Source organism: Populus trichocarpa, chromosome 14 (genome assembly GCF_000002775.5).
Source record: "Populus trichocarpa isolate Nisqually-1 chromosome 14, P.trichocarpa_v4.1, whole genome shotgun sequence".
Lineage (NCBI taxonomy): Eukaryota > Viridiplantae > Streptophyta > Magnoliopsida > Malpighiales > Salicaceae > Populus > Populus trichocarpa.
In genome coordinates, this window is record NC_037298.2 from 2,429,710 (window position 1) to 2,456,390 (window position 26,681).

Here is a 26,681-nt window from a genome sequence, read left to right on the forward strand (position 1 = left end):
GTGTGTGATTATATTTATAATAATTTCTAACTTGTATATGTATTTTTTTTTTATAAAACATGCAGCAAGTCCACATCGTATTCAAAATATTTTTTTTAATTAATTTTATTAAAAAGAATAAAATATATCTGATTCTTGTATCGAATTTAATATATAGTGACTTGATTTATATATGCAATCAAGCCAAGATCTGTGTTTTACAATAACATGATTTTAGGCATGTATTGTATACTGAGATTTTATAATTTGATACTTTAAAAAATACTTTTGATTTATTTTCAAAGTGTTGTTAAAAAACTCTTATGAGATATTTATATTTGATCCAACATAGCTTCATTTTTTATAAACTTTAAGCGTAGATGAAGATTTTAGAGCTTTTATGCTTAAAAAACTTGTCTTGAAAAAAAAAATTATCTCCAAGAATTTTTCTTTTCTTTTTCTAGGATAAGACCCTTTATTTATAGGAAATTGTAAGAGCACTAAAATTTTTTGCCAATGCCTCATGATATTATTTTATTGATTATTTTTATTTATGAGATATTGTATTTTTAATAAAATATTTTAAATATCTCAACTCATATGTGAATTGTAAGACTTATTTATTTTTTATGTTATTTATTTTAGTTTTGATTTATCATTTTATGTAAAAGTAAAATAAAAATGATATACAAGAAAAATTGATACATATAAATTTATTTATTTTTGTTTCTACGGTTTGCGGAGAAAATCTCGATCGTAAAAAAAAAAGGCCATGTGAAAGCAACAGCAAGCTTTGGACTCATCCGAACAGCTCCTCAACATTGTAAAAAGCTGATATTATTATAGGAAGGCGTTACATCCCAAATCTCCAGAACGAGCTATGGAGTTTTTTAATCTTCCATTCCTCACCAATAACATGACCTCCAATCCCATGTTTTTCATTTTTATTTTTATCTGTTCAATCTTCTGGATTTCAAGAAAATTTTTAGCAGGCACAGGCAAGAAGAAAGCAGCACCAAAAGCTGGTGGAGCATGGCCTGTGATTGGCCACCTCCATCTGTTAGGAGGGGCGGAACCTCCCCATAAAGTACTGGGCAGCATGGCTGAAAAATATGGACCCATCTTCACAATCAAGATGGGCGTGCACCGAGCTTTGGTAGTAAGCAATTGGGAGACCGCCAAGGAGTGTTTCACCACCCATGATAAAGCCTTTTCTGGTCGTCCGAGAACACTTGCCTCTGAGCTTTTGACCTACGATGGTGCTATGCTGGGGTTTAGCCCATATGGGCCTTATTGGCGTCAAGTCCGCAAAATAACCACGGTTGAGCTTCTATCAAACTACCGGCTAGAGAAGCTGAAAGATGTACGAGAGAGCGAGGTAAGGGCATTTCTGAAAGAGTTGTACAAGTTATGGGACGAGAATAGAGGTAGTGCATCAAAATCAAAAAGTAATCTGGTATTGGTGGAAATGAAAAAATGGTTTGGAGATCTAACATTAAACATCGTTCTTAGAACAATTGTTGGAAAAACTGTGGGATATATCACAAACGTTGAGGATGAGGAGAGTGTGGAAGGATGGAAAAAGGGATTGAAGGATTTTTTTCATTGGACAAGGGTGTTTTCGGTGTCTGATGCGCTACCATTTTTAAGGTTTTTGGATCTTGGGGGGCATGGGGAGGCTATGAAGAAGACTGCAAAAGAACTGGACCTTGTTGTTGAAGATTGGCTCAAAGAACACAAGCGAAAAAGAGCTGCTGGAATTGTTAAGGGTAAGGAGGACTTCATGGATGTGATGCTAGATGTTTTCGATAATGATGCAGAAGCAGTTCAAGGCGGAGATTCTGATACCACCATCAAAGCTACATCCCTGGTAATTAATCCTCCACACCAATTAACCCATGCTATAATTCATACCCAGTTCAATTAATTATTATCCTCTATGTACTTAGTATTTAAAGGATTAAGGCAACTACCTATAACATTAATTAGACTATAAATAAACTATAGATTAATAAATGTAGAAGGCTCCGCAATTCTTATTTTAACATTGAAAAGAAAAAAAAGTTGCATAATTTAAACAATACTTTCTGCATTCCTCAACCATGCCAATTAGAGGCAACATTTTAACAAGTTTTATGTTCATTGCCAAAAAAAAAAGAAATCATGAATAAGAGAATATTTTAGGAGAATATACATCTTTTTTGTTGAATATTTTAAGGGGTAAAATATGCTAAGATCTCCTGAGCTATTAGTTAAATATATTATGTTAAATTTATTCAGCTTAGATAATCATTTAAAAAACTAACAAAAAAGAAATATTCATATTAAATTAACTTTTCATTGAAATTGAGGTTAGTATTTGTCATGTGACTAGCATAATTTAACAAAAAACATCTAATTTTTAATTTTAATTTTCTTTGAGGATTATCTACATTAAATAAATTAGATAAAAACTATTGACACTTTGACCTATTTAAAGTTCGAGACATTTTACCTTATTTTAAGTTAGTAATAATTATTAGTTTATTTGAATGAAATAGAAAAAGATATAGACATATTTTTCAAGATGAGGCTGAAATTATGAATTTTTTTTTAAAATGTAAATAATTATTAGTCTATGGACATTGCTTGAGTTAATGGGCTACAGCTTGCGGAATATCACTCTTGCAGGCCCTTATTCTGGCAGCCTCAGACACAACAGCAGTGACTTTGATATGGGCTCTCTCTTTACTAGTCAATAATCCTAATGTACTAAAGAAGGCACAGCTTGAATTAGACACCCACGTTGGTAAGGAAAGACAAGTGGAAGAATCGGATGTGCAAAATTTGGTCTACCTTAAAGCTGTACTCAAGGAAACGCTCCGTTTATACCCAGCTGCACCACTCTCGTTACCGCATGAGGCCATTGAGGATTGCACCATAGATGGCTACCATGTTCCGAGAGGGACAAGACTTCTCGTTAATGTTTCGAAGATTCATCGTGATGAAAGGGTGTGGTCCAATCCTAACGAGTTTGATCCGGAAAGATTTCTAACAACTCACAGAGGTTTTGATGTTAGAGGGAAAAACTTCGAGTTTTCTCCGTTTGGAAGTGGCAGAAGAATGTGCCCTGGAGTATCTTTTGCCCTTCATGTCATGGATCTAGCACTGGCTACATTGCTACATGGGTTTGATTTTGCAACCCCGTCAGGTGAACCAGTTGATATGCACGAGAGCAGTGGATTAACCAACCTCCGAGCAACGCCCCTTGAAGTTCTTCTCAGTCCACGCCTTTCTTCTCGTCTATATGGACATTAAAACATACCTTTAAATTGTCCATATGTGAATATTGATGTTATTCCAAGTAATTCTTGTATGTACTTGTTCATGAATATTCACATTAATAAGATAAAATCTATCATTAATCATTCGAGTTATAGTTATTAAACTGAGCCCGGCTCGTGATCTTGTGATCTGAATTAACTTAAGTCAATTTAAAATTATATTATTTTAAAATATTAAAAAATAATTAAAACGATATTATTTAAAAATAAATAAAATAAATAAACTGAGTTTTAAACATATTAATAAAAATATAAATTAATCTTTTAAGTTTGATTAGATCAACTATTATTAACATTTTTAAAACCTATTCCAATACAAATATTAGATTTACTACACACAACTTGACCCATCATATCAAATCAAGTTTAAAGTGACTGATGACAATCACACTATATATTATATCATTTAGAAACAATAATAGAGTGGCAATCATCATCCATTTATTGACGATCAAAAAGCCTATAGGCAATGAATGATTTGGGAACGACATTAGTGGATGCTTTAGAAAAATTAATATTGACTATATATCAAGTTCTTGGGCCGCTTATGATGTATAAATACAAACAGCATGATTAGCCTTCATTGATCACTCAAAAATCGTTTTCATCACTTTTTTATTGTTATTATTGAAAAACTCAAAAATCATTTTAATCATTTTTCATTTTATAGTTATTATTGAAATACTCAATTATATTTTAATCGCTTTTTATTTTATAGTTATTATTGAAATACTCAATTATCATTTTCATCGCTTTTTTATATATGACTTGAATTTAAAGTTTTTATAAACGCATTAAAAATAAAATATATATCAAATAAATAACACATTTAAAATTTAATTAGAAAAATAACAAAGTTTATAAAATCACGGATAACATATGTAACTTAGAATCACATATAACATATTTGACTTCTTTAAAAAAAATTATTTAAAAAATATTTTAGATTTAAAAAGTAAATAAATATTATCTATTAGGTGAGGTCTTAAAATATAATTTATAATTTGATAGGTATCAGAGCTGCTCATATTATTGGTATATACCTACCCGTTGTAACCCATATTATTTGGTACTTATTTTTTTTTATCAAATTAATAAGGATGATGAGATTCGAACTCGTGACCGTTTAGTCATTAAGGCTCTGATACCATGTTAAAAAATCAATTCAACCTAACAAAGAACCAATTCAATCCAAAATCTTAAGCTGTTAGGTGAGGTTCCAAGATATAATTTATATTATTCTCTAACACACTCCCTCAAGTGAAACTCCTTTAAGCTTGAAACTTGCACAATCTCACATTACCTTGTGCTTAATTTTTATCAAATTAATAGAGATTGTGAGATTCGAACTGGTGATTACTTGGTTATCAAGACTCTGATACCATGTTAAAAAACTAATTCAGTCCAAAAACTTAAGCTGTTAGGTAAGATTTCAAGATATAATTTATATTATTCTCAAAATTTTAAAATATAATTTATATCATTTTTTAACAACTAAAAAGAACTCCCCACATTGCAATGCTGGGAGGAGAGGATTTCATGGACGTGATGCTGAACATTCTTGATGCTTGTTGTTACTCATTTTTGGACCCAATGTTTGCTGGAAGATTGACAAAAAGCACAGAAAGAAATTTTGTTTTTTTCGAAACCTTGTTTGAGCTGTTTTCTGCTCTTTTTATCCTTCCCCTTTACTACCAAAATCATCAGGTTTTCTTATGTTGATCAGGAGTCTTCATAATGCTAAATTCATTCCTTTTTTATCTGGTCTTTAAGGTTGAATAAATCCCTCAGAATTTGCACTAAAAAATGGTTTTGCTGCTGTCGCAATTTTTTGTTCCAACTTAGGCTCTGATTCTGACTTAGTTTCGTACGATATCTGACCATCCTAGGTATATTCTGTCACTCATTACATGTTGAAAAATTGACATACACCTTTATTAGGTCCTAGGGATCATCGTTCTTAGGGCAGATTCTCAGTCAGATTTGGATGTTCAGCATTGTCAGATCAAGCACCTTTTTGACCAACTAGATTACTGCCAGTTTCTGTTCTGTAAAAAGATTTTATCTCACTTCGACTCCTTCATCAAAGTTGTAGTCCTAGACGCGTAGATGAATTTGGGCTTTTGAATCACTTAATTTCGACATCAGAAGCTCAAGATATTCCCATTTGAATATCTAACATGAAGGCAGGGATTCCTGGCCACGAGAAGGATTTTTGCCCAAGTTCGCGGGAATGATTCGAAGGATTTTTTTTTGGACCAAGGACTGAATCGAAATGTGCTAAATTGAGGGATTGAATTGAAGAAGGACATTGAAAGCTGGAGAGGGGGGCTGGATCATCATAAATGACAGGATTTTTACCACACCGAATAAGGAAAATAGGACTTTGCAGCTGCACCCTCCATCTGATTTTTTTTTTCTCTGCTGTTTTCCTTTCTCGTCACACCTGATTTTTGGAGATGAAGACCATGTTTTTGTTGCCTCATTTCAAAGGGAGCAGCTGGCCCTATGGAAGGAAAGAAAAGAGCCACACCATCCTCTAACTAGGAAAGAAATCACTGCTGATCACAAAATCAGAATCAAACATTCTGGTTTCCTATTTCTGCTCACCCGAGAATACACCCTAGAGTTAATGTAATATTTGTTTCCTAAGTAAAGCCGTGTATAGGCTATATAGAAGCCTCGGCTGCTGACCTAAAGGGAAGGGGAAAAACGCAAAAAAAAAAGAGCATAAAAGGGGGCAGAAAAAAGGAAGGAGAAAAAGATTCATGGAGGATGTAATTTTTCAGAAAAGAGAGGAAAGACACAAAAAAAAAGACCTAAATCTAAACCCTCTCTAGAGGAGCCGCAGCCCCCTCTCATCTTTTAAAAACGAAGTGAGCCACCCCCTGACTTTGAAAAGAAAACAGAGTGAGGAGAGAAAGTAAAAAAACAGAGAGAAGAGGCCGAAAACACAGGGAAGAGAAAGCAGAGAGAGACGCAAAGAAAGAGTGAAGAAAAAACCGAGAGAACCCGCATAAGGCTGAGTTGAGAGACACAGAAAAACGAGGCCGAAAGGCAAAGGCTTTTCCATCTATCTGAACTTCATCTTCTGCATTCAGACAAGTAAGATCTGCAGGTTAGTTTTCCAATTTTTTTTTCTTCCTTGCTATATTCAAACTTGACATCTGTTGTTTTTTTTCTGTTCCAAACCTGTTCCTTCCTTTTGCTCTGGATATTTGTTTCTGGTTGGACAAAAGGACATTGCTTGCCCACGGTTCATGCATGGCTTGGAGTTTAGATTTTTTTGTTCATGTTAAAGTTACGTTTCTTTTCTTATTCTCTTGCCGTGAGGAACCGTGAGCTTTAAAGGCTTTCATTATCTTTCCCTTTCTTTGTCCGAGTGTCTCTTTGCCTTAGGATGTTGCATAGTTTGAGTTTGGCTCCTAAATAAAGCTCTATCTAGAAAGTGAAACACGAGGGAAGTCCCTTTAGAGTCAAGGCGGTCTTTTAGCAGACTTTCGGTTCATGTTTTCATTTTGATTGTTTTTTCTGAAAAAAGAGCTAGCTGGCCGTTGGTTTGTGTTTGTAGTTCTGTATTTGCTTCAGTATAAAGGTGTTGCTCAAGTCGTTTCCTTTTGCATGAGACTAACGAGTGTGGCAGTATTAAAGATCGGAAAAAGGATGGGTGTTGAGTCATGGTTACTGTTATAGGTTTTGGTTTTCAGAATTGTGGTCTTCTTGTGCATACAGACTTGTTATTTTTTTTTAGTTATAGGATTTGGGTTTAAATGGACGGACTGAATCTTGTGTGAGTAAAGTTTGGCTTTGGGAAATTTATTTTTTATATATATCAGTGTTTTGGGCCTTTTGCAAATTTTGGAATGGATGTGTATGGCTGTTTTTTTTTTTCTTTTTTGTGATGCTTGCGTTTTGACAAAAAAAAAATATAAAACAATGTTTTTGCGTGTTGCATACGGCCAATACCCTAACATGTTTTGAACTTTTTTTATATACAAAAAATATTGGAAGTTTCGAAAATGTGTTTTCGCATGGATTTCTTAAACACACAAAAAAAATTATTTTTTTTGCATTTCTGGATTTTACAACATGTTTGTAAAACTCCAAAGGGTATTGGCCAATATTTCAAAAAAATATAAAAATCTTATTTTGGGGGGAATTCATCTATTATTCACCGCTAATGTTTGGATAAAGAAATCCTTAAAGGACGAATATCCAAAATATTATTGGGAGTAATAAATCCACACACATCCTTGAAAGAAGCCTTGATTATAATCGAGGACATTTCAATTTTTTACTCCATGGTTTACGAGCCGTGAGAGTATAAAACACTAAGACAAAAAAAATAGGTTTTTTAAAGCACCCTAGATTTCTAAATTTTTGTCCCTCCTCCTTGCGATTTACGAGTCACAAACTCTTGAAATACCAAGGGAAAAATGAGCTTGTAAAGCACATGGAATCTCCTTGGATTTCTATCTTAATAAATTTAGTTAGAATCAAACTTAGAAAAACTGATGGAATTAGGAAACACCAACACCATAGAAATTATAAGACAAACCAAACACCAAGTAGCTTACCTTAGGTAGGGCGTACTAGGGGTGCTAATACCTTCCCTTTACGCAACCAGTCCCTTGCCTTAGAATCTCTGAAAGACCAGTTAGGGTTCCTAGTGACCATAATACTAGGTGGCGACTCCCTTATTCACAAAGAAAACAAAGGACCCCGAAATCAATCGAGGGTTCGCCGCGACGCCGCGCTCCACCGCGAGGGTGCGACAATGCTGATGCAGAGTTGATTCAAGGTGGGGATTCCAATACCATCAACAAGGTTACATGCCTGGTAACAATCTCTGCTCTGCTATAACATATAGCCACATTGTTTTCACTGTATTAGAAGAATAAAAAATACCAAGTACTGTTGATTAGAAATTTTTTAGGAATTAATTCAAGTATTGATGCACTAAGTCAAGTAGATAACGGTAATAATTTATTTAGAATTGTAATAGATTTACATGGTTAAAAATTACATATCGTTTAGAACTAAATTAAGGCTCTGTTTGTTTGCAGAAAAGTTGTTTCCTTTTGAAAAGTGAATTTCGGGGAAAGTGAATTCCGGGAAAGTGAATTCCGAGAAAGTATTTTCCGATGTTTGGTAGTGTTATGGAAAATGAACTGGAAAACACTTTACAGTGTTTGGTTATGTTATGGAAAATGAACAGAAAATAATTTATTAATGAATTAATTTTTTTTTCAAGTTTATCTAATATATATAAAATATTTAATATAAAATATTTAATCACTTACAATAAAAAAAAATGAAATCTAAAAAATATAATGATGAATTTTTTTTATTATATCCTATATTCATACATAGCATATTTTATAAAATATAACTATATATGTCATATCATATTATAGAGAAATAAGCTTGTGAAATATTTTTTACGTAAAACCTATTAATATATTTTTTTCAATTTTAAAAGCTTAAAATAAGTTTTTTTTTCATATGAAGAAAGCCAAATTAGTTTATGGTAAGAGTTATACATTTGGGTTTTTTTTTTGGTATGAAGAATTTTTTAAAAGATAAATACATACAAAAATATTTTTATGGGTTTTTTGGATAAATATTTTTTTTGTACGGGTAAAGACAATTATCTCTTTAATATCCCTTTAATATATATCAAATAAACATCAAGATATAAATATAAATTTCTAACATCAAACATAATCATGCATAAATATTAAGTTTCGATGTCATATACATACATATTAGTTCAAATTACAAACATAAACATGCTAGACCGAATTAAACAAGTAAACATTTCATAAGTTCACAACAATCAATAGACATTGCGCAATGAAATTCATATAATTACCGGCATAGTCACACAAATTTATCCATATATAACAAATATAATCAAACACTAATCATAAATTAATCAAAACAAAATAAAGGACAAATTTATATTTATTAGGGTTCTGTTATAATTTCGTTGTTCCCATCTCATTCTCCCATTCCCCACCCATTCCCCACAACCTATCGGTTTCTATAATTTCCTATTTTTCCTGTTATATTCATTCCCCATTTCCCCTGTTATAACCGGTTTGTATAATTCCTCATTAACATCCCCAATTGCACTGTCCCATTCCCCTCCCATTCCCCATTTCCCCTGTTATTCATTCCCCATTTTCCATATAATTTCATTATAACCGGTTTGTATAATTCCCCATTAGCATTCAACAATTTCACTGTTCCCATTCCCCTCTCCTCTCGGTTCTAGTTCCCCCAATTCCCCTGTTCCCATTTTGTTTGTAAAGTTCACAGAAATCACTGTAAAAGAGAGCAAGGGTTCACTGTAAAAGTTCACAGAAATCTCCCCCCCCCGTTTTGTCTCTCTTTGCTAACAGATTGATCGGCCCCCTCACAGAAATCGATCGCCCCCCCCTGTTTTGATCTCACAGAAATCGATCGCCCCCCCTCACAGAAATCGATCGCCCCCCTGTTTTGGTCTCTCTCACAGAAATCGATCGCCCCCCCCTGTTTTGGCCTCTCTCTGTTCACATAAATCGATCCCCCCCTACCGCGTTGCCTCTCCATGTTAACAGAAATCGCCCCCCTTGTTTTACCTCACTGTTCACAGATAATCGCCCCCCCCCACCGTTTTCCCTCTCTCTGTTCACAGTTATCTCTCCCCCCCCCCCCGGTTTTGTCTCTCTGTTTGGTTACTGAGCTGCCGATTGTGATTCATGAAGAAGAAAACAGTAGCAGAAAAAATGTGTTTTTTTTTATTGCTTGATTAGTTGAATGTGACGAGATTAAGATGAAGAGTTATGGAAATGTTATGAAAAAAATATGACAGTAGCAGTAGCATATTTATCAAGAATATCAAAGATTTATGCCATCATTTTTACAGATCTATGTAGAAGAAGATAAAAACATAAAGGAAATAAAGAGGAAAAAAAATACCTGAAATTAATTGGTTCAGAAAAATACTCTTGTTCCTGCTCAGTTTCCAATTGATTTTGAAGAAAAAGAGACTGTGTGATTTTAAAGAAAAAGTTCTCAGAGCTGTGTATGAGAAAATGAACGGAAGGAAAGTGTTTTCCTTTCTTTAACATAAGGAAAACACTTTTCTTAGTAACGTTACTTTTTTCAGTTTGACTGGAATTCAGTTTCCTTTGACTATTTTTCTATATTGTTGCCAAACATGGAAAAACAAGGAAATCACTTTCCTGCAATCAAACACGCCCTAAATGAAAAATCCTCAGCACTTGCAGAAAATCCATCTTCGTTATAGCTAGAGCTAATGAGCCACAAAACGCAGCTAGAAGCGGGAGAAGAATGTGCCCTGGAGAATCTTTTGCTCTTTAAGTTAGGCAACTAGCACTTGCTTCGTTGCTTCATGGGTTTTGATTTTGTAATATTAGTGTCACTTTGAAAATATAAATCAACGGATTTGTGGTGGCAGTCACCAACACTTAATGAATATAAACTTCAGAAAATCTAGATAATGGAGAGATAGTGTGTAAATTGTGGTCCGCTTATGAAGTTTATTTATATACCAGCTATGGAACCATACTCCACCGCGGGTTATAATTTTTTTTCAAGAAAATATTGGACATGTAGGCTGCTTTGATATGTTTTTTACATAAAAAATTGAAATTATAAATCAAAAAGCTTATACAAGTGTCTAATTAATATAAATATCATCCATGTAAATAAACAAAAAAAACCATTAATTAAGATGTTCACTGAATTTATTTATTTAAATCAATACAAGATAAATCTACACCGAAAAAACCCATGACCTAAAAGATAAATACAAATGAAACTGATTGAATAAATTAACCCACACCCTAAAAAAAAGATTAAGCAAAGGTCGAACACATAAGAAATATTTTTAAAAAGAATATCTTTTATTTTAAAAAGTAAAATTCATTTGTATAAAACAAAAAAAATATAGATAAAGTATAATATTATCTTGAAAAATCAAACACAAACAAAATAATCTTTTTTAAAAAAACTTGTATTCTAGAAAGCCATGCAAAACTCGTGATCTAGGTCATGGGACTAAGATAAACCCATAGAAAAAATAGAAGAAAATCACAAAACTAATATTTTTTTAAAAAATAATGCAAAATGATAAGATCGCAGGAAGTCAAATCCCTAACAAATCAAATGTCGAAAGATGAAGCAAAAAAAAAAATAACAATCACACAAAAGGATCTAAAAAATAAGGGTGAAAATAAAAAAATAATCAAAGGGCAAACAAAAATTTTCAACTAGAGCGTTAAATTGAATTGAAAAAATAGTTTTAACAAAAAAAAACAAATTAAAATAATGAGAGTCAAACTGGAAAAAAAATAAAACAACAAAAAAATTGATTGGAGGATGAAATTCAATGCCAAAAAAAATTTAACGAAAGGACCAAGGAAAAAAAAAATAAGGACTCAAATGAAAAACAAAATATATGAGAAATTGTAATTGAAGGACTAAATTGAAAAAATTTAAACTTTTATAAAAGGAATAAAAATCAAATAAGAAAATAAAAGAATGAGGACTGAAACTAAAAAAAAAAAAAAAAGAGACAATCATACACTTTACCTGGAAGGAGAGAGAAAAGAAGGAAAAAAATGGTCGTCGACGACAATCTAACAATCATACGTAGTCACGCACCCCACTATGTGGAAGAGGACACGGTGGCGCATCCGAAGAGATGGCGGAATATCAGGTTTGGTCACTAAGTGGTGTCACACGTGTTGTCATAATAGCGTGGACGCCACCCCCTCACTTAACACGCGCTAATAGATTTTTTTATTAAGAAATTAAAAGTCAATGTGAAAATATCAAAATGTCCCCCTGACCTTGGTAATTACCCAAAAAATCCATTTGAAAGTATAAAAATACTCTTAAATGTAAACTTGATTTTTTTTCTTTTCTAAGGCCAAAATCATACTGTAATTGTACATAAATAATGGAAAAAACCATAAAAGCCCTGGTCCAACAGCCCAACATTTTTTTGACCCTAGAGATAAAAAAGTATTTTTTTTATTTAAATTTTTATGAAAAGTCAGAAAATTTCTTGTCCAATAGCTCCAAGTTTTGTTGACTCTAAGGTAAAAAAGTATTTTTATTGTGAAAAAAATGAAAAAGACCTAAATACCCCTGAACAATCTTTTGATCACCAACGGGCAGGAAAAAAGACGAAAGCACCCTCATTATAGAGACCTTTTTTTTCCTCCACTCATGGACAACTAAATAATTTTATTGTAGTAATCCACAGGAAAGTGACATGTGCAACGAAATGTTTAGGCGCTTCTTGCACCTTTGACACAGAGTGAAGAGGCTGTTCTTTCAATATCGGTAAGGATTAACTGAGTAGAATTGTATTTTTTCAAATTAGCTATTTATGGGGCTATTATTTGGTGTAATAATAGAAATCTTGGACTTGCAACTGTAAGTGTACGTGTTCACATGGTTATAGTAATGATTAAGTTGTAGTGATGCTTTGAGCTAAGCGAGGATTTTCCAGTGATAATCTTTCTGGCTTTTGGCAGCACATTTCCCTTGTTATACTGATATATCCTCTAGCTGAAAGCGTAGGCTTTCTTTCTCAACCGAGACTGATTTTTCACTACTGTTGGAGTGGATCCAAACTTTCTTTGCTGGAAGTTAAAGATTATAGACTGTCTATAACTGTTTAAAGCACATCAGAAGCCCTGACGACCCCGAGAAGTTTCTTGAACAAAGCAATCTGCCAAGGCTTCTTTAAAATCAGAACCTGCTTATCAAAATTCCAGGGGAGGGGCCTTCTCAAATACTTTGTGTTTGCCTTCCCTTGAAAGAATTGGAAGTGAAATAATCTAGCCTGTCTTATCAATGCTCTCTACCCGTTTTAACATCCTTCTATTTCTCTTTCATGCCTAGAAGCGAATTAAAACCCTATCTACTAGGGCAATGCAGGGGATGGTGGTTTCCATAAATTAATTCAACGTATTTTAATTAAAATTTATTAAATTAAATGATAGAATCAAAGTTTGATACTCAATTTAAATCAAAGTGGAAGTTCTAAAATTTTCTTTTGTGCATTAATAATAACAAACAACTTTGACTAGTCATAGGATTTTTTTTTTCACCTTAAGTAGTTGGAATCTTGTTTTGATCAATAAAAGATTTTGATTTTTTTTTCTCTTGCCTTGGTTTGCGTGCCTCAATTTGTTAACTCCTTTTCCCTTCCGTAGCACATTGAGAGTGAGGGGGAAAAGATAATAATTGAGTGCTGGTCAACTGTGGTTATTTCTTGTTTTGGATTGTGATTGTAATTGTTTTTTGAAATGTTTTTTATTTAGTAATGTATTAAAATAATATTTTTTTTATTTTTAAAAAATTATTTTTGATATTAACATATTAAAATGATCTAAAAATACCAAAAACATATTAATTTAAAACAAGAAAAAAAATAAAAAAAATCTCAATTTTTTTTAAAAATATTTTTAAAATGCAAAAACAAACCATACTTCATTACCTTAAAATAGAAAAATCCCTGTCAAAAAAAATCCATGCACTTCCTTTCTTTTCTTTCTTTTTTTTCTTTAATGCGAGATCTTTTTTAGCCGAGAGTGGGAAAATAAAATTCTAGTGTTGTAAATTGACTTTGCCTCTATCAAACAAGGAAAGGGTTTTTTTTATTTTTTAATCACGCATAAGTCCATACACATGTTGTTGAACTAAACAATAACTTTTTTTTTTACTCTTTCTTTTTCCTTTTACTAGCGGTCCAGAAATGATCACCAGGCAGCCAGTCCTAGCAGATACGCAACTCTGTATTTTTTTTCAATAACCAATCAAACTAGTTTTGGATTTAATGTTTAGTTTGGAGAATACAAGATGACGACTTTAGTTAATTAGACTTATTGTTTAATTTTCTTCTTCTTCTTCTAAATATCATTGGACACTACCAGAAAATCGATAAATATAAATGGAAATACCGAGGGAATATTTCCGTCGGTAAATTTCCGATGGATTTTACCGACGGAAATATTCCGTCGGTATATACCGAGGGAATTACAGTGGAAAAAAAATTAATGATTTACTAACGGAATTACCGACGGAATTTATTCTGTTAGTAAAATCCGTCGGTAAATTCGTTGGTAAAACTGTGAACATTTTTCATCATGTCAATTACAAAGAGAATCACCGACAGAATTTTCCGTCGGTATTTTCCAGAGAGCTCCAAAACTGTTTAAAAATACTTTTAAAATGCAAAAACAAACCATACTTCATTACCTTAAAATAGGAAAATCCCTGTCAAAAAAAATCCATGCACTTCCCTTCTTTTCTTTCTTTCTTTCTTTAATGCGAGATCTTTTTTAGCCGAGAGTGGGAAAATAAAATTCTAGTGTTGTAAATTGACTTTGCCTCTATCAAACAGGGAAAGGGTTTTTTTTATTTTTTAATCACGCATAAGTCCATACACATGTTGTTGAACTAAACAATAACTTTTTTTTTTTACTCTTTCTTTTTCCTTTTACTAGCGGTCCAGAAATGATCACCAGGCAGCCAGTCCTAGCAGATACGCAACTCTGTATTTTTTTTCAATAACCAATCAAACTAGTTTTGGATTTAATGTTTAGTTTGGAGAATACAAGATGACGACTTTAGTTAATTAGACTTATTGTTTAATTTTCTTCTTCTTCTTCTAAATATCATTGGACACTACCAGAAAATCGATAAATATAAACGGAAATACCGAGGAAATATTTCCGTCGGTAAATTTCCGATGGATTTTACCGACGGAAATATTCCGTCGGTATATACCGAGGGAATTACAGTGGAAAAAAAATTAATGATTTACCAACGGAATTACCGACGAATTTTATTCCGTTAGTAAAATCCGTCGGTAAATTCGTTGGTAAAATTGTGAACACTGTTCATCATGTCAATTACAAAGAGAATCACCGACAGAATTTTCCGTCGGTATTTTCCATAGAGCTCCAAAACTGTTCACTTTCCAATTGCACTGTTAATTGTTGTTCTTTACGGACAAAATCACTAACGGATTGAAAAGTCGTAAGTGTTATTTGGCGGTTTTCTGAAAAAATTCAATTAATTTAAAATTTTCATTTAAATATTACAGACGGAATCACCGACGGATTGAAAAATCGTTGGTAATTGTTGGCGGTTTCTGAAAACTTTTTAAAAAATTGAAAATTTAAATTAAATATTACCGATGGAATTACCGACGGAAAAATTAAAAAATATTAATATTCAATTATCCGTTGGTAAATCCGTCGCTAACGCACCCCAATAAAAAGTCTGGATCCCCTTATTTCATAAGAGATAAACTCGTTTCTTATTATTCTTCTTCTACTACTTCTACTTCTTCTTCTTCACTATATGTAAAAAACATCAATATCTATTTCTTTCTCTTCTTTTCTCTCCTCATCTCTTTCTCTTTCCCTCCATGCTCGGGGTATGTTTTCTTCTTCTTTCTTCTTTTATCTTCTTAGTTTTTTTTAATTAATATGCTTTATGATTTTTTTCTCTCTCCTTAGCTTCACTTGCAACTACATTAAGGTAAGATTTTTCTTTTTTCTTCTTTTTTCATGATTTTTTTCAGTATATTTGTTTTTTATTTTATTTTTAATTTTTTTGTTCTTAATAATTGTATAAATGTTATTGTGAGAATTTTTTTTTTCATATGAGATCAATTTTTAGTTGATTTATTTATAGGGATTTTTAAATTTTTAGCAATTGCAACTTCATTTTTTTCATATGAATTTTTTTAGTTGAATTTATTTTTTCGTTTTATTTATTTGTTGCAAATTTGTTTGAGTTGATTTTCTTATTCTTTTTTCCAAGAATTTTGAGTATATATTATAGAGTGTTGATTTATGTTAATTTAATTATTTTATAATTTTATAAATTAAATTTTTTTAAAATTTTTTTATATAATTACCGAGGGAATTACAGAATTTCCGTCGGTATATCCCTCGGTAATTCCGTTGGTAATAAAAAATATTATTACAAACGCGTCTGTTCTGTCAGTAAATCCGTCGGTAATAATATACCAACGGATTTACCGATGGAAAAAACATTACTGACGGACGATTCACCGACGGATCATTTTCGTCTGTGATTTCGTCGGTAATATAATTACCGATGGAATATGTGTCTTACACCGACGAAAAATTCCGTCGATAAAACTGTTAAATCTTGTAGTGGGACTTGAATGATGTTACCTATACTTTTATGGTATGATTGTGTAGGTTACTTTTTTTTCACCATCCGAATAAACAAATTGTTCAAGATAGTTTCAAGGGGTGTGTGATTGTATTTATAATATATAACGTAGTTCAAGATAATTTTTTATAAAGCATCAAGTCACAACGTAGTTCAAGATATTTTTTTAATTAATTTTATTAAAATATAAGATATTTTTTTAATTAATTTTATTAAAATATATAACTAGATGTAATCTCCATTTGAAATATCCTTACAAAAATATAAAATAATTATCTGATTCTCTTATTGAATTTGATATGTAGTGACTTGATTTATATGTGCAATCAAGTTAAGATTTGTGTTTTACAAGAACAAGATTTTAGACATGTATTGTATACTAAGATTTGGTAATTTAATACTTTAAATAGTACTTTTGATTTATTTTCAAAGTGTTGTAAAAAAACTCTTATGAGATGTTTATGCTTGATCCAACAGAGCTTTATTTTTTTTATAGACTTTAAGCGTAGATGAAGAATGTTTTAGAGCTTTTATGCTTAAAAAACTTGTCTTGAATTTTTTTTTTTTATCTCCTAGAAGAATTTTTTTTCTCTTTTTCTAGGGTAAGACCCTTTATTTATAGGAAATTGTAAGGGCACTCAAGTTTTTTGCCGATGCCTCATGATATTATTTTATTGATTAATTTTTATTTATGAGATATTGTATTTATAATAAAATATTTTAAATATCTCATCTCATATGTGAATTGTAAGACTTATTTATTTTTTATGTTACTTATTTTAGTTTTGATTTATCATTTTATGTAAAAGTAAAATAAAAATGATATAGAAGAAAAATTGATACATATAAATTTATTATTATTATTATTATTATTATTATTATTATTATTACTATTACTATTTTTGATAACCCGCAGTGTCCGGGCAGCTTACGTGCACCACGACTAATTCTCGAGTCAACTGAACAACCTGCAAGCCCAATGAGCAGATAAGGCACCACAGGGTTGATAGACATGCACAAAGAAGATCGAACCCAGATGCAGAGAAAGAAAACAAGTCTCTTCCCCCGCTAGACCACAACGTCAAGTGCGAAAAAAATTTATTATTTTTGTTTCCACAGTATGCGGAGAAAATCTCGATCGTAAAAAAAATGCCATGTGAAAGCAGCAGCAACCTTTGGACTCATCCGAACAGCTCCTCAACATTTTAATTTAAAAGCTCATATTATTATAGGAAGGCGTTACATCTCAAATCTCCAGAACGAGCTATGGATGTTTTTTATCTTCCATTCCTCACAAATAACATGACCACCAATCCCATGTTTTTAATTTTTATTTTTATCTGTTCAATCTTCTGGATTTCAAGAAAATTTTTAGCAGGCACAGGCAAGAAGAAAGCAGCCCCAAAAGCTGGTGGAGCATGGCCTGTGATTGGCCACCTCCATCTGTTAGGAGGGGCGGAACCTCCCCATAAAGTACTGGGCAACATGGCTGAAAAATATGGACCCATCTTCACAATCAAGATGGGCGTGCACCGAGCTTTGGTAGTAAGCAATTGGGAGACCGCCAAGGAGTGTTTCACCACCCATGATAAAGCCTTTTCCGGTCGTCCGAGAACACTTGCCTCTGAGCTTTTGACCTACGATGGTGCAATGGTGGGGTTTAGCCCATATGGGCCTTATTGGCGTCAAGTCCGCAAAATAACCACGGTTGAGCTTCTATCAAACTACCGGCTAGAGAAGCTGAAAGATGTACGAGAGAGCGAGGTAAGGGCATTTCTGAAAGAGTTGTACAAGTTATGGGACGAGAATAGAGGTAGTGCATCAAAATCAAAAAGTAATCTGGCATTGGTGGAAATGAAAAGATGGTTTGGAGATCTAACATTAAACATCGTTCTTAGAACAATTGTTGGAAAAACTGTGGGATATATCACAAACGTTGAGGATGAGGAGAGTGTGGAAGGATGGAAAAAGGGATTGAAGGATTTTTTTCATTGGACAGGGGTGTTTTCGGTGTCTGATGCGCTACCATTTTTAAGGTTTTTGGATCTTGGGGGGCATGGGGAGGCTATGAAGAAGACTGCAAAAGAACTGGACCTTGTTGTTGAAGATTGGCTCAAAGAACACAAACGAAAAAGAGCTGCTGGAATTGTTAAGGGTAAGGAGGACTTCATGGATGTGATGCTAGATGTTTTCGATAATGACGCAGAAGCAGTTCAAGGCGGAGATTCTGATACCACCATCAAAGCTACATCCCTGGTAATTAATCCTCCACACCAATTAACCCATGCTATAGTTCATACCCAATTCAAATAATTATTATCCTCTATGCTTAGTCTTTTAAGGATTAACTCAACTACCTATAACATTAATTAGACTATAAATAAACTATAGATTAATAAATGTAGAAGGCTCCGCAATTCTTATTTTAACATTGAAAAGAAAAAAAAAGTTGCATAATTTAAACAATACTTTCTGCATTCCTCAACCATGCCAAGAGGCAACATTTTAACAAGTTTTATGTTCATTGCCAAAAAAAAAAAAACAAATCATGAATAAGAGAATATTTTAGGAGAATATACATCTTTTTTGTTGAATATTTTAAGGGGTAAAATATGCTAAGATCTCCTGAACTATTAGTTAAATATATTATGTTAAATTTATTCAGCTTAGATAATCATTTAAAAAACTAACAAAAAAGAAATATTCATATTAAGTTAACTTTTCATTCAAATTGAGGATAGTATTTGTCATGTGACTAGCATAACTTAATAAAAAAAAATCTAATTTTTAATTTTAATTTTCTTTGAGGATTATCTACATTAAATAAATTAGATAAAAACTATTGACACTTTGACCTATTTAAAGTTCGAGACATTTTACCTTATTTTAAGTTAGTAATAATTATTAGTTTATTTGAATGAAATAGAAAAAGATATAGACATATTTTTCAGGATGAGGCTGAAATTATGAATTTTTTTAAAAATGTAAATAATTATTAGTCTATGGTTGCTTGAGTTAATGGGCTACAGCTTGCGGAATATCACTCTTGCAGGCCCTTATTCTGGCAGCCTCAGACACGACAGCAGTGACTTTGATATGGGCTCTCTCTTTACTAGTCAATAATCCTAATGTACTAAAGAAGGCACAGCTTGAATTAGACACCCACGTTGGTAAGGAAAGACAAGTGGAAGAATCGGATGTGCAAAATTTGGTCTACCTTAAAGCTGTTCTCAAGGAAACGCTGCGTTTATACCCAGCTGGACCTCTCTTGGTACCACATGAGGCCATTGAGGATTGCACCATAGATGGCTACCATGTTCCGAGAGGGACAAGACTTCTCGTTAATGTTTCGAAGATTCATCGTGATGAAAGGGTGTGGTCCAACCCTAACGAGTTTGATCCAGAAAGATTTCTAACAACTCACAGAGGTTTTGATGTTAGAGGAAAAAACTTCGAGTTTTTTCCGTTTGGAAGTGGTAGAAGAATGTGCCCTGGAGTATCTTTTGCCCTTCATGTCATGGATCTAGCACTGGCTACATTGCTACATGGGTTTGATTTTGCAACCCCGTCAGGTGAGCCTGTTGATATGCATGAGAGCAGTGGATTAACCAACCTCCGAGCAACGCCCCTCGAAGTTCTTCTCAGTCCACGCCTTCCTTCTCGTTTATATGGACATTAAAACATACCTCTAAATCGTCTATATGCTTTTCTTAAATTTCCAGCAACTATGAATTATACTTTTAAATTCGGTTCAAGAGGGATGCACATCATCTCCATTAACAAGTTGTGAGAAGCAAAGTTATCATTTTAATTCTTTTAGATTCAAGTATTTATTTTTTCTTGTTCAGAATTATGTTATTGATTGTTATTTAAGATTATTGAATTGTTTTGAGATGACATGTATGTTTTCTAGTTTCTTTCAATCCGTAATTGTTGTTAGAGACTAATGTAAGAAGCAGAAGAATTAATTTGATTGTTGTAACTCTCATCTTGATTTATTAGAGAAGAATAAACTAAATTAAATTGAAAAGCTTTTGAACGTTTACTTAGAATAAATGCATAAATTTTATTCCTAAGACTATTATCAATGAAAATTGCTTTCAATATTACATTCGCTTGATGGTAAGAAATTGATTAGAGAGATTTTTCTAATTAATGTTCTCGTAATCTCATCAATTTTCCTCAGCTTTAAGGGATATTAAATTTATTTGCTTGACGTGAAAGAATATTTATTTTACTTCGATGATCAGCAAATTTATAGGAATGGATGTGTGGATCCTTGAACTGATTTGGTAACATATCAATTTATTATTTTCAGAATTATTGTTTCTTGAATTTTTCATTCAAATCTCTCATTCTTTCTCATTTCAATATATTGTAGGAAGATTAAACGAAATTTCTCTCGGGTTCGACCTGGTTTTCACGATCATATTATAAATTTATTTTTTTGTGATAATTAAGTCATAATTATATTTTGATGGTTCCGACGACCGACCAAATTTTGGAGTTGTTGCCGGGAAAGTTTTTATCTAATTTTCTATTAATAGTAAACTGATTTATGCCAAGATCTTCTCGTACAGGTGAACTAGTTTTTGATCCAAAAGTTGAGAGAACTACAAGATAAAATAGGAAGGCAAAAATGCGAGAGGAGAACCTGCCAACCTTAACGCTTTCAACCAGCAATTCTAAAAGCGAAAGAGAAGCAGAAGTTTCCAAAAGATGGTAGAACATAGAACATTAAGCAACTCCCAACTTGAACCAACACCCATTATGCATTGAATTTTCAAATATTGATGTAGCTTTTGAGTTAAAATCTAGTTTGATTCATTTACTACCTACTTTTCGAGGCTTTGCAGGTGAAGACCCCCACAATCACTTAAAGGAATTCCATGTGATTTGTTCAACCATGAAGCCACAAGGAGTGATAGAGGAACAAATTGAATTGAGGGCTTGAGTTCTAAAATAGTCACCTTGAGTGCTAAAAAAAAAGTCCACGCCCCCATTTAACTTTTATGATGGGGTTACTTGTAGTTCAATATTTGAATAGTGAGCCCTCGTGCCCCCTTTATATTTTACATCAAAATCAACTCAAGAATCGACTTAGTTTATGCATACAACTCGATGATGGATTTTGTTTTAATGGCGGGGTTGAAGAATCTTCAACGGTGTGTCAACAACTTAAATCAGCAATCTTGTTGCTTTTGGAAGTGACAATTGTTATAACTTAATTTTAACCAATTTGTTTTTAATTTAATTTTAAAAGGGTTAAAATTTAAAATTTAAAATTTAAAAGATCAATAATTGATTTAGATTAAAGGTATGATATGCTAACTTGTGGGAAAACTAGAGATTATAATATGTTTTTGTTATTCTCTTCTAATCTCTAGTTTAAAAAGATAATTAAAGATAATCCATTTTTAAATTTGATTTGTAATCAAACTTAAATTTCACAAATAAAAAAAAATTTGAGTTTTTTTCGGGATTTTGTTTCCCATTCCATGGGAGGGGGGGGGGGGTGTTTCACCTTCTCCCTGCCAGCGTCGTTCCCCAAAACCGAACACAAACCAGAGCCTCAATCTCTGATATATAAGAAAAATTGAAAGAGAGTTTTTTTTTTTTTTGTATGATATGTGGAGGAATCTCAATCATAAAAAAGGCCATGTGAAAGCAACGGCAAGCTTTGGACTCATCCGAACTGCTCCTTCACATTTAAATAAGCTGATATTATTAAAAAATATATTGATTTTATTTACGTTTGGATATTGTAATACATATCAATATATTTCTTAATATATCAAACTGATTTAAAATTAAAAAATATTTTTTTAATTATATTTTAATACCAATTATATCATCGAAGATTAATAGTATTTCTGGTCTTATTATGTTTGGATTTTTTTTTAATTTTATATCAATATGATATATTAAGAAATAAATTGATATTTATTCCAAAATCCAAACATAATAAGTCAAGAAATACCTTTACTACCGAACCAACAACTTGAATTAAAATATAATTAAGAGATTTCATCTCTAGCAACTCGATGATATTTTCCTCGAGCAAATCATTTAGTATTCTATATATATCTGAGTCAGTGCATTAATTAAAAACATTGCATTTTAAGAAGCGAATAAATTATTTTAGAATGAGATCACTACCAGTTTCAATATTGTTGCAAGTCTCCAAGTAAATTGTCCATCTATGAATATTAACGTTATTGCAAGTAATTCTTGTATGTACTTGTTCATGAATATTCACATTAATTTGATAAATCAATCATTAATCATTCAAGTTATTAAACTCAATTCATGATTTCGTAATCTAAATTAACTTAAATCAATTTAAAATTATATTATTTCAAGATATTAAAAAAAATTAAAACAATACAATTTAAAAATAAATAAACTGAGTTTTGATCAAGGACTTGAACTAATTTTTTAAATTTCAGCAATCAACTTCTTTTTGGTATTTTTAAAACCCAACCCAACCTAGTCCTAAATTTACTAGACCCAACTTGGCCCATCACTTCAAATCACTGATGACAATCACACTATATATTATATCATTTAGAAACAATAATAGAGTGGCAATCATCATCCATTTATTGACGATCAAAAAGCCTATAGGCAATGAATGGTTTGGGAACCGACATTAGTGGATGCTTTAGAAAAATTAATATTGACTATATATCAAGTTCTTTCTTGGGCCAATCTTTTTTAGCCGAGAGTGGGAAAATAAAATTTCTAGTGTTGTCACTTCACTTTACCTCTATCAAACAGGAAAAAAGGTTTTTTTTTTCTTTTTTTAATCAGGCATAATTAGTCCATACACATCTCGTTGAACTAAACATTAACTCTTTTTTAACTCTTTTTTTTTTCTTTTACTAGCGGTCCAGAATTGATCACTCAGGTCAACTCGGATTAACCATGAAAAATTAAAAAAAAAAAAAATTCTAATATTTTTTATAAAAAAATTAAGAAAAAATCTATGTAAATATAGACTATACATATTGTAAATAATGAAGTTTAAAAGAATATTTTAAAATTATTTTAATAAAATGGATGTTCGGGTCAGCTTGCGCGCATCTTGATTAATCTCACGGGCCTTAAAGTTAACAACCATATAAGCCTTCAATACCCCTAAAATTTATAAGACTCAAACTAGTAGTCTATATAACAACTACATTACTAGTTAAGTTACGTAACTCCGGATTGAAATTTTTGTTTTTTGTTTCTACGGTTGCGGAGAAATCTCGATAATAAAAAAGAGGCCATGTGAAAGCAACAGCAAGCTTTGGACTCATCCGAACAGCTCCTCAACATTTTAAAAAGCTGATATTATTACAGGAAGGCGTTACATCCCAAATCTCCAGAACGAGCTATGGAGTTTTTTTATCTTCCATTCCTCACCAATAACATGACCTCCAATCCCATGTTTTTCATTTTTATTTTTATCTGTTCAATCTTCTGGATTTCAAGAAAATTCTTAGCAGGCACAGGCAAGAAGAAAGCAGCACCAAAAGCTGGTGGAGCATGGCCTGTGATTGGCCACCTCCATCTGTTAGGAGGGGCGGAACCTCCCCATAAAGTACTGGGCAGCATGGCTGAAAAATATGGACCCATCTTCACAATCAAGATGGGCGTGCACCGAGCTTTGGTAGTAAGCAATTGGGAGACCGCCAAGGAGTGTTTCACCACCCATGATAAAGCCTTTTCCGGTCGTCCGAGAACACTTGCCTCTGAGCTTTTGACATATGATGGTGCAATGATGGGGTTTAGCCCATATGGGCCTTATTGGCGTCAAGTCCGCAAAATAACCACGGTTGAGCTTCTATCAAACTACCGGCTAGAGAAGCTGAAAGATGTACGAGAGAGCGAGGTAAGGGCATTTCTGAAAGAGTTGTACAAGTTATGGGACGAGAATAGATGTAGTGCATCAAAATCAAAAAGTAGTCTGGTATTGGTGGAAATGAAAAGATGGTTTGGAGATCTAACATTAAACATCGTTCTTAGAACAATTGTTGGAAAAACTGTGGGATATATCTCAAACGTTGAGGATGAGGAGAGTGTGGAAGGATGGAAAAAGGGATTGAAGGATTTTTTTCATTGGACAGGGGTGTTTTCGGTGTCTGATGCGCTACCATTTTTAAGGTTTTTGGATCTTGGGGGGCATGGGGAGGCTATGAAGAAGACTGCAAAAGAACTGGACCTTGTTGTTGAGGATTGGCTACAAGAACACAAGCGAAAAAGAGCTGCTGGAATTGTTAAGGGTAAGGAGGACTTCATGGATTTGATGCTAGATGTTTTCGATAATGATGCAGAAGCAGTTCAAGGCGGAGATTCTGATACCACCATCAAAGCTACATCCCTGGTAATTAATCGTCCACACCAATTAACCCATGCTATAGTTCATACCCAATTCAATTAATTATTACCCTCTATGCTTAGTCTTTTAAGGATTAATTCAATTAATTAACATTAATTAGACTATAAATAAACTATAGATTGATAAATGTAGAAGGCTCTGCAATTCTTATTTTAACATTGAAAAGAAAAAAAAAGGTTGCATAATTTAAACAATACTTTTTGCATCCCTACAACGATGCCAAGAGGCAACATTTTAACAAGTTTTATGTTCATTGCAAAACAAAAAAAAAAAAAAAACAAATCATGAATAAGAGAATATTTTAGTAGAGTATACATCTTTTTTGTTGAATATCATAAGGGGTAAAATACACTAACATCTCCTGAACTATTAGTTAAATATATTATGTCAAATTTATTCAGCTTAGATAATCATTAAAAAAACTAACAAAAAAAAAATATTCATATTAAGTTAACTTTTCATTCAAATTGAGGTTAGTATTTGTCATGTGACTGCATAACTTAACAAAACAAAAATCTAATTTTTAATTTTAATTTTCTTTGAGGATTATTTACATTAAATAAATTAGATAAAAAACTATTGACACTTTGACCTCTTTAAAGTTAGAGACATTTTACCTTCTTTTAAGTTAGTAATAATTATTAGTTTATTTTAATGAAATAGAAAAAGATATAGACATATTTTTCAAGATGAGGCTGAAATTATGAATTTAAAAAAAATGTAAAAATTATCTAGGTGGTGGCCCAGTGATAAGAGTTTGGGACCAAGAGGTTTGCTTTCCCTGTGGTCTCAGGTTCAAGCCATGTGGTTGCTCATATGATGGCCACTAGAGGCTTACATGGTCGTTAACTTCAGGGCCCGTGGGATTAGTCGAGGTACGCGCAAGCTGGACCAGACACCTACGTTAAACTAAAAAAAAAAATGTAAATAATTATTAGTCTATGGATGTTGCTTGAGTTAATGGGTTACAGCTTGCGGAATATCACTCTTGCAGGCCCTTATTCTGGCAGCATCAAACACGACAGCAGTGACTTTGATATGGGCTCTCTCTTTACTAGTCAATAATCCTAATGTATTAAAGAAGGTACAGCTTGAATTAGACACCCAAGTTGGTAAGGAAAGACAAGTGGAAGAATCGGATATGCAAAATTTGGTCTACCTTAAAGTTGTCATCAAGGAAACGCTGCGTTTATACCCAGCTACACCACTCTTGATACCACATGAGGCCATTGAGGATTGCACCATAGATGGCTACCATGTTCCGAGAGGGACAAGACTTCTCATTAATGTTCCGAAGATTCATCGTGATGAAAGGGTGTGGTCCAATCCTAACGAGTTTGATCCGGAAAGATTTCTAACAACTCACAGAGGTTTTGATGTTAGAGGAAAAAACTTCGAGTTTTTTCCGTTTGGAAGTGGCAGAAGAAAGTGCCCCGGAGTATCTTTTGCCCTTCATGTCATGGATCTAGCACTGGCTACATTGCTACATGGGTTTGATTTTGCAACCCCGTCAGGTGAGCCTGTTGATATGCACGAGAGCAGTGGATTAACCAACCTCCGAGCAACGCCCCTCGAAGTTCTTCTCAGTCCACGCCTTCCTTCTCGTCTATATGGACATTAAAACATACCTTTAACTTGTCCATCTGTGAATAAGATCACAAATATTGATGTTATTGCAAGTAATTCTTGTATGTATTTGTTCATGAATATTCGAATTAATAAGATAAATCTATCATTAATCGTTCAAGTTA

The 26,681-nt window shown here is 32.7% G+C and overlaps 2 protein-coding genes and 1 long non-coding RNA gene across 5 annotated transcripts; 2 read left to right on the plus strand and 1 right to left on the minus strand.

Moving 5' to 3' along the window:
• The first annotated feature begins 758 nt into the window (after positions 1 to 758).
• LOC18104972 (cytochrome P450 CYP82D47) lies at positions 759 to 3,386 on the plus strand. The gene is made up of 2 exons (XM_006374968.3): positions 759 to 1,849; positions 2,650 to 3,386. The coding sequence occupies exons 1-2, from the start codon at positions 860 to 862 to the stop codon at positions 3,274 to 3,276; spliced, it is 1,617 nt and encodes a 538-aa protein (XP_006375030.2). The 5' UTR covers positions 759 to 859; the 3' UTR covers positions 3,277 to 3,386.
• On the minus strand, positions 2,949 to 26,582 carry LOC127904260 (uncharacterized). Its single transcript, XR_008057260.1, has 2 exons — positions 26,486 to 26,582; positions 2,949 to 3,210 (listed from the first exon to the last, which is right to left on the minus strand). It is a non-coding gene; the product is annotated as an uncharacterized LOC127904260 (long non-coding RNA).
• On the plus strand, positions 17,758 to 26,681 carry LOC18104973 (cytochrome P450 CYP82D47). 3 transcript variants are annotated; one of them, XM_052446904.1, is made up of 3 exons: positions 17,758 to 18,580; positions 24,696 to 24,915; positions 25,925 to 26,681. In XM_052446904.1, exons 1-3 carry the CDS (start codon positions 17,811 to 17,813, stop codon positions 26,549 to 26,551), a joined length of 1,617 nt encoding a protein of 538 aa, XP_052302864.1. In that variant the 5' UTR covers positions 17,758 to 17,810; the 3' UTR covers positions 26,552 to 26,681. The 3 variants fall into 3 exon arrangements, with proteins under 3 accessions (XP_052302864.1, XP_052302863.1, XP_006375031.2); XM_006374969.3 differs by lacking the exon at positions 24,696 to 24,915 and adding an exon at positions 19,597 to 20,116 and having other exon boundaries at positions 17,759 to 18,800; positions 26,445 to 26,681; XM_052446903.1 differs by lacking the exon at positions 24,696 to 24,915 and having other exon boundaries at positions 17,758 to 18,800.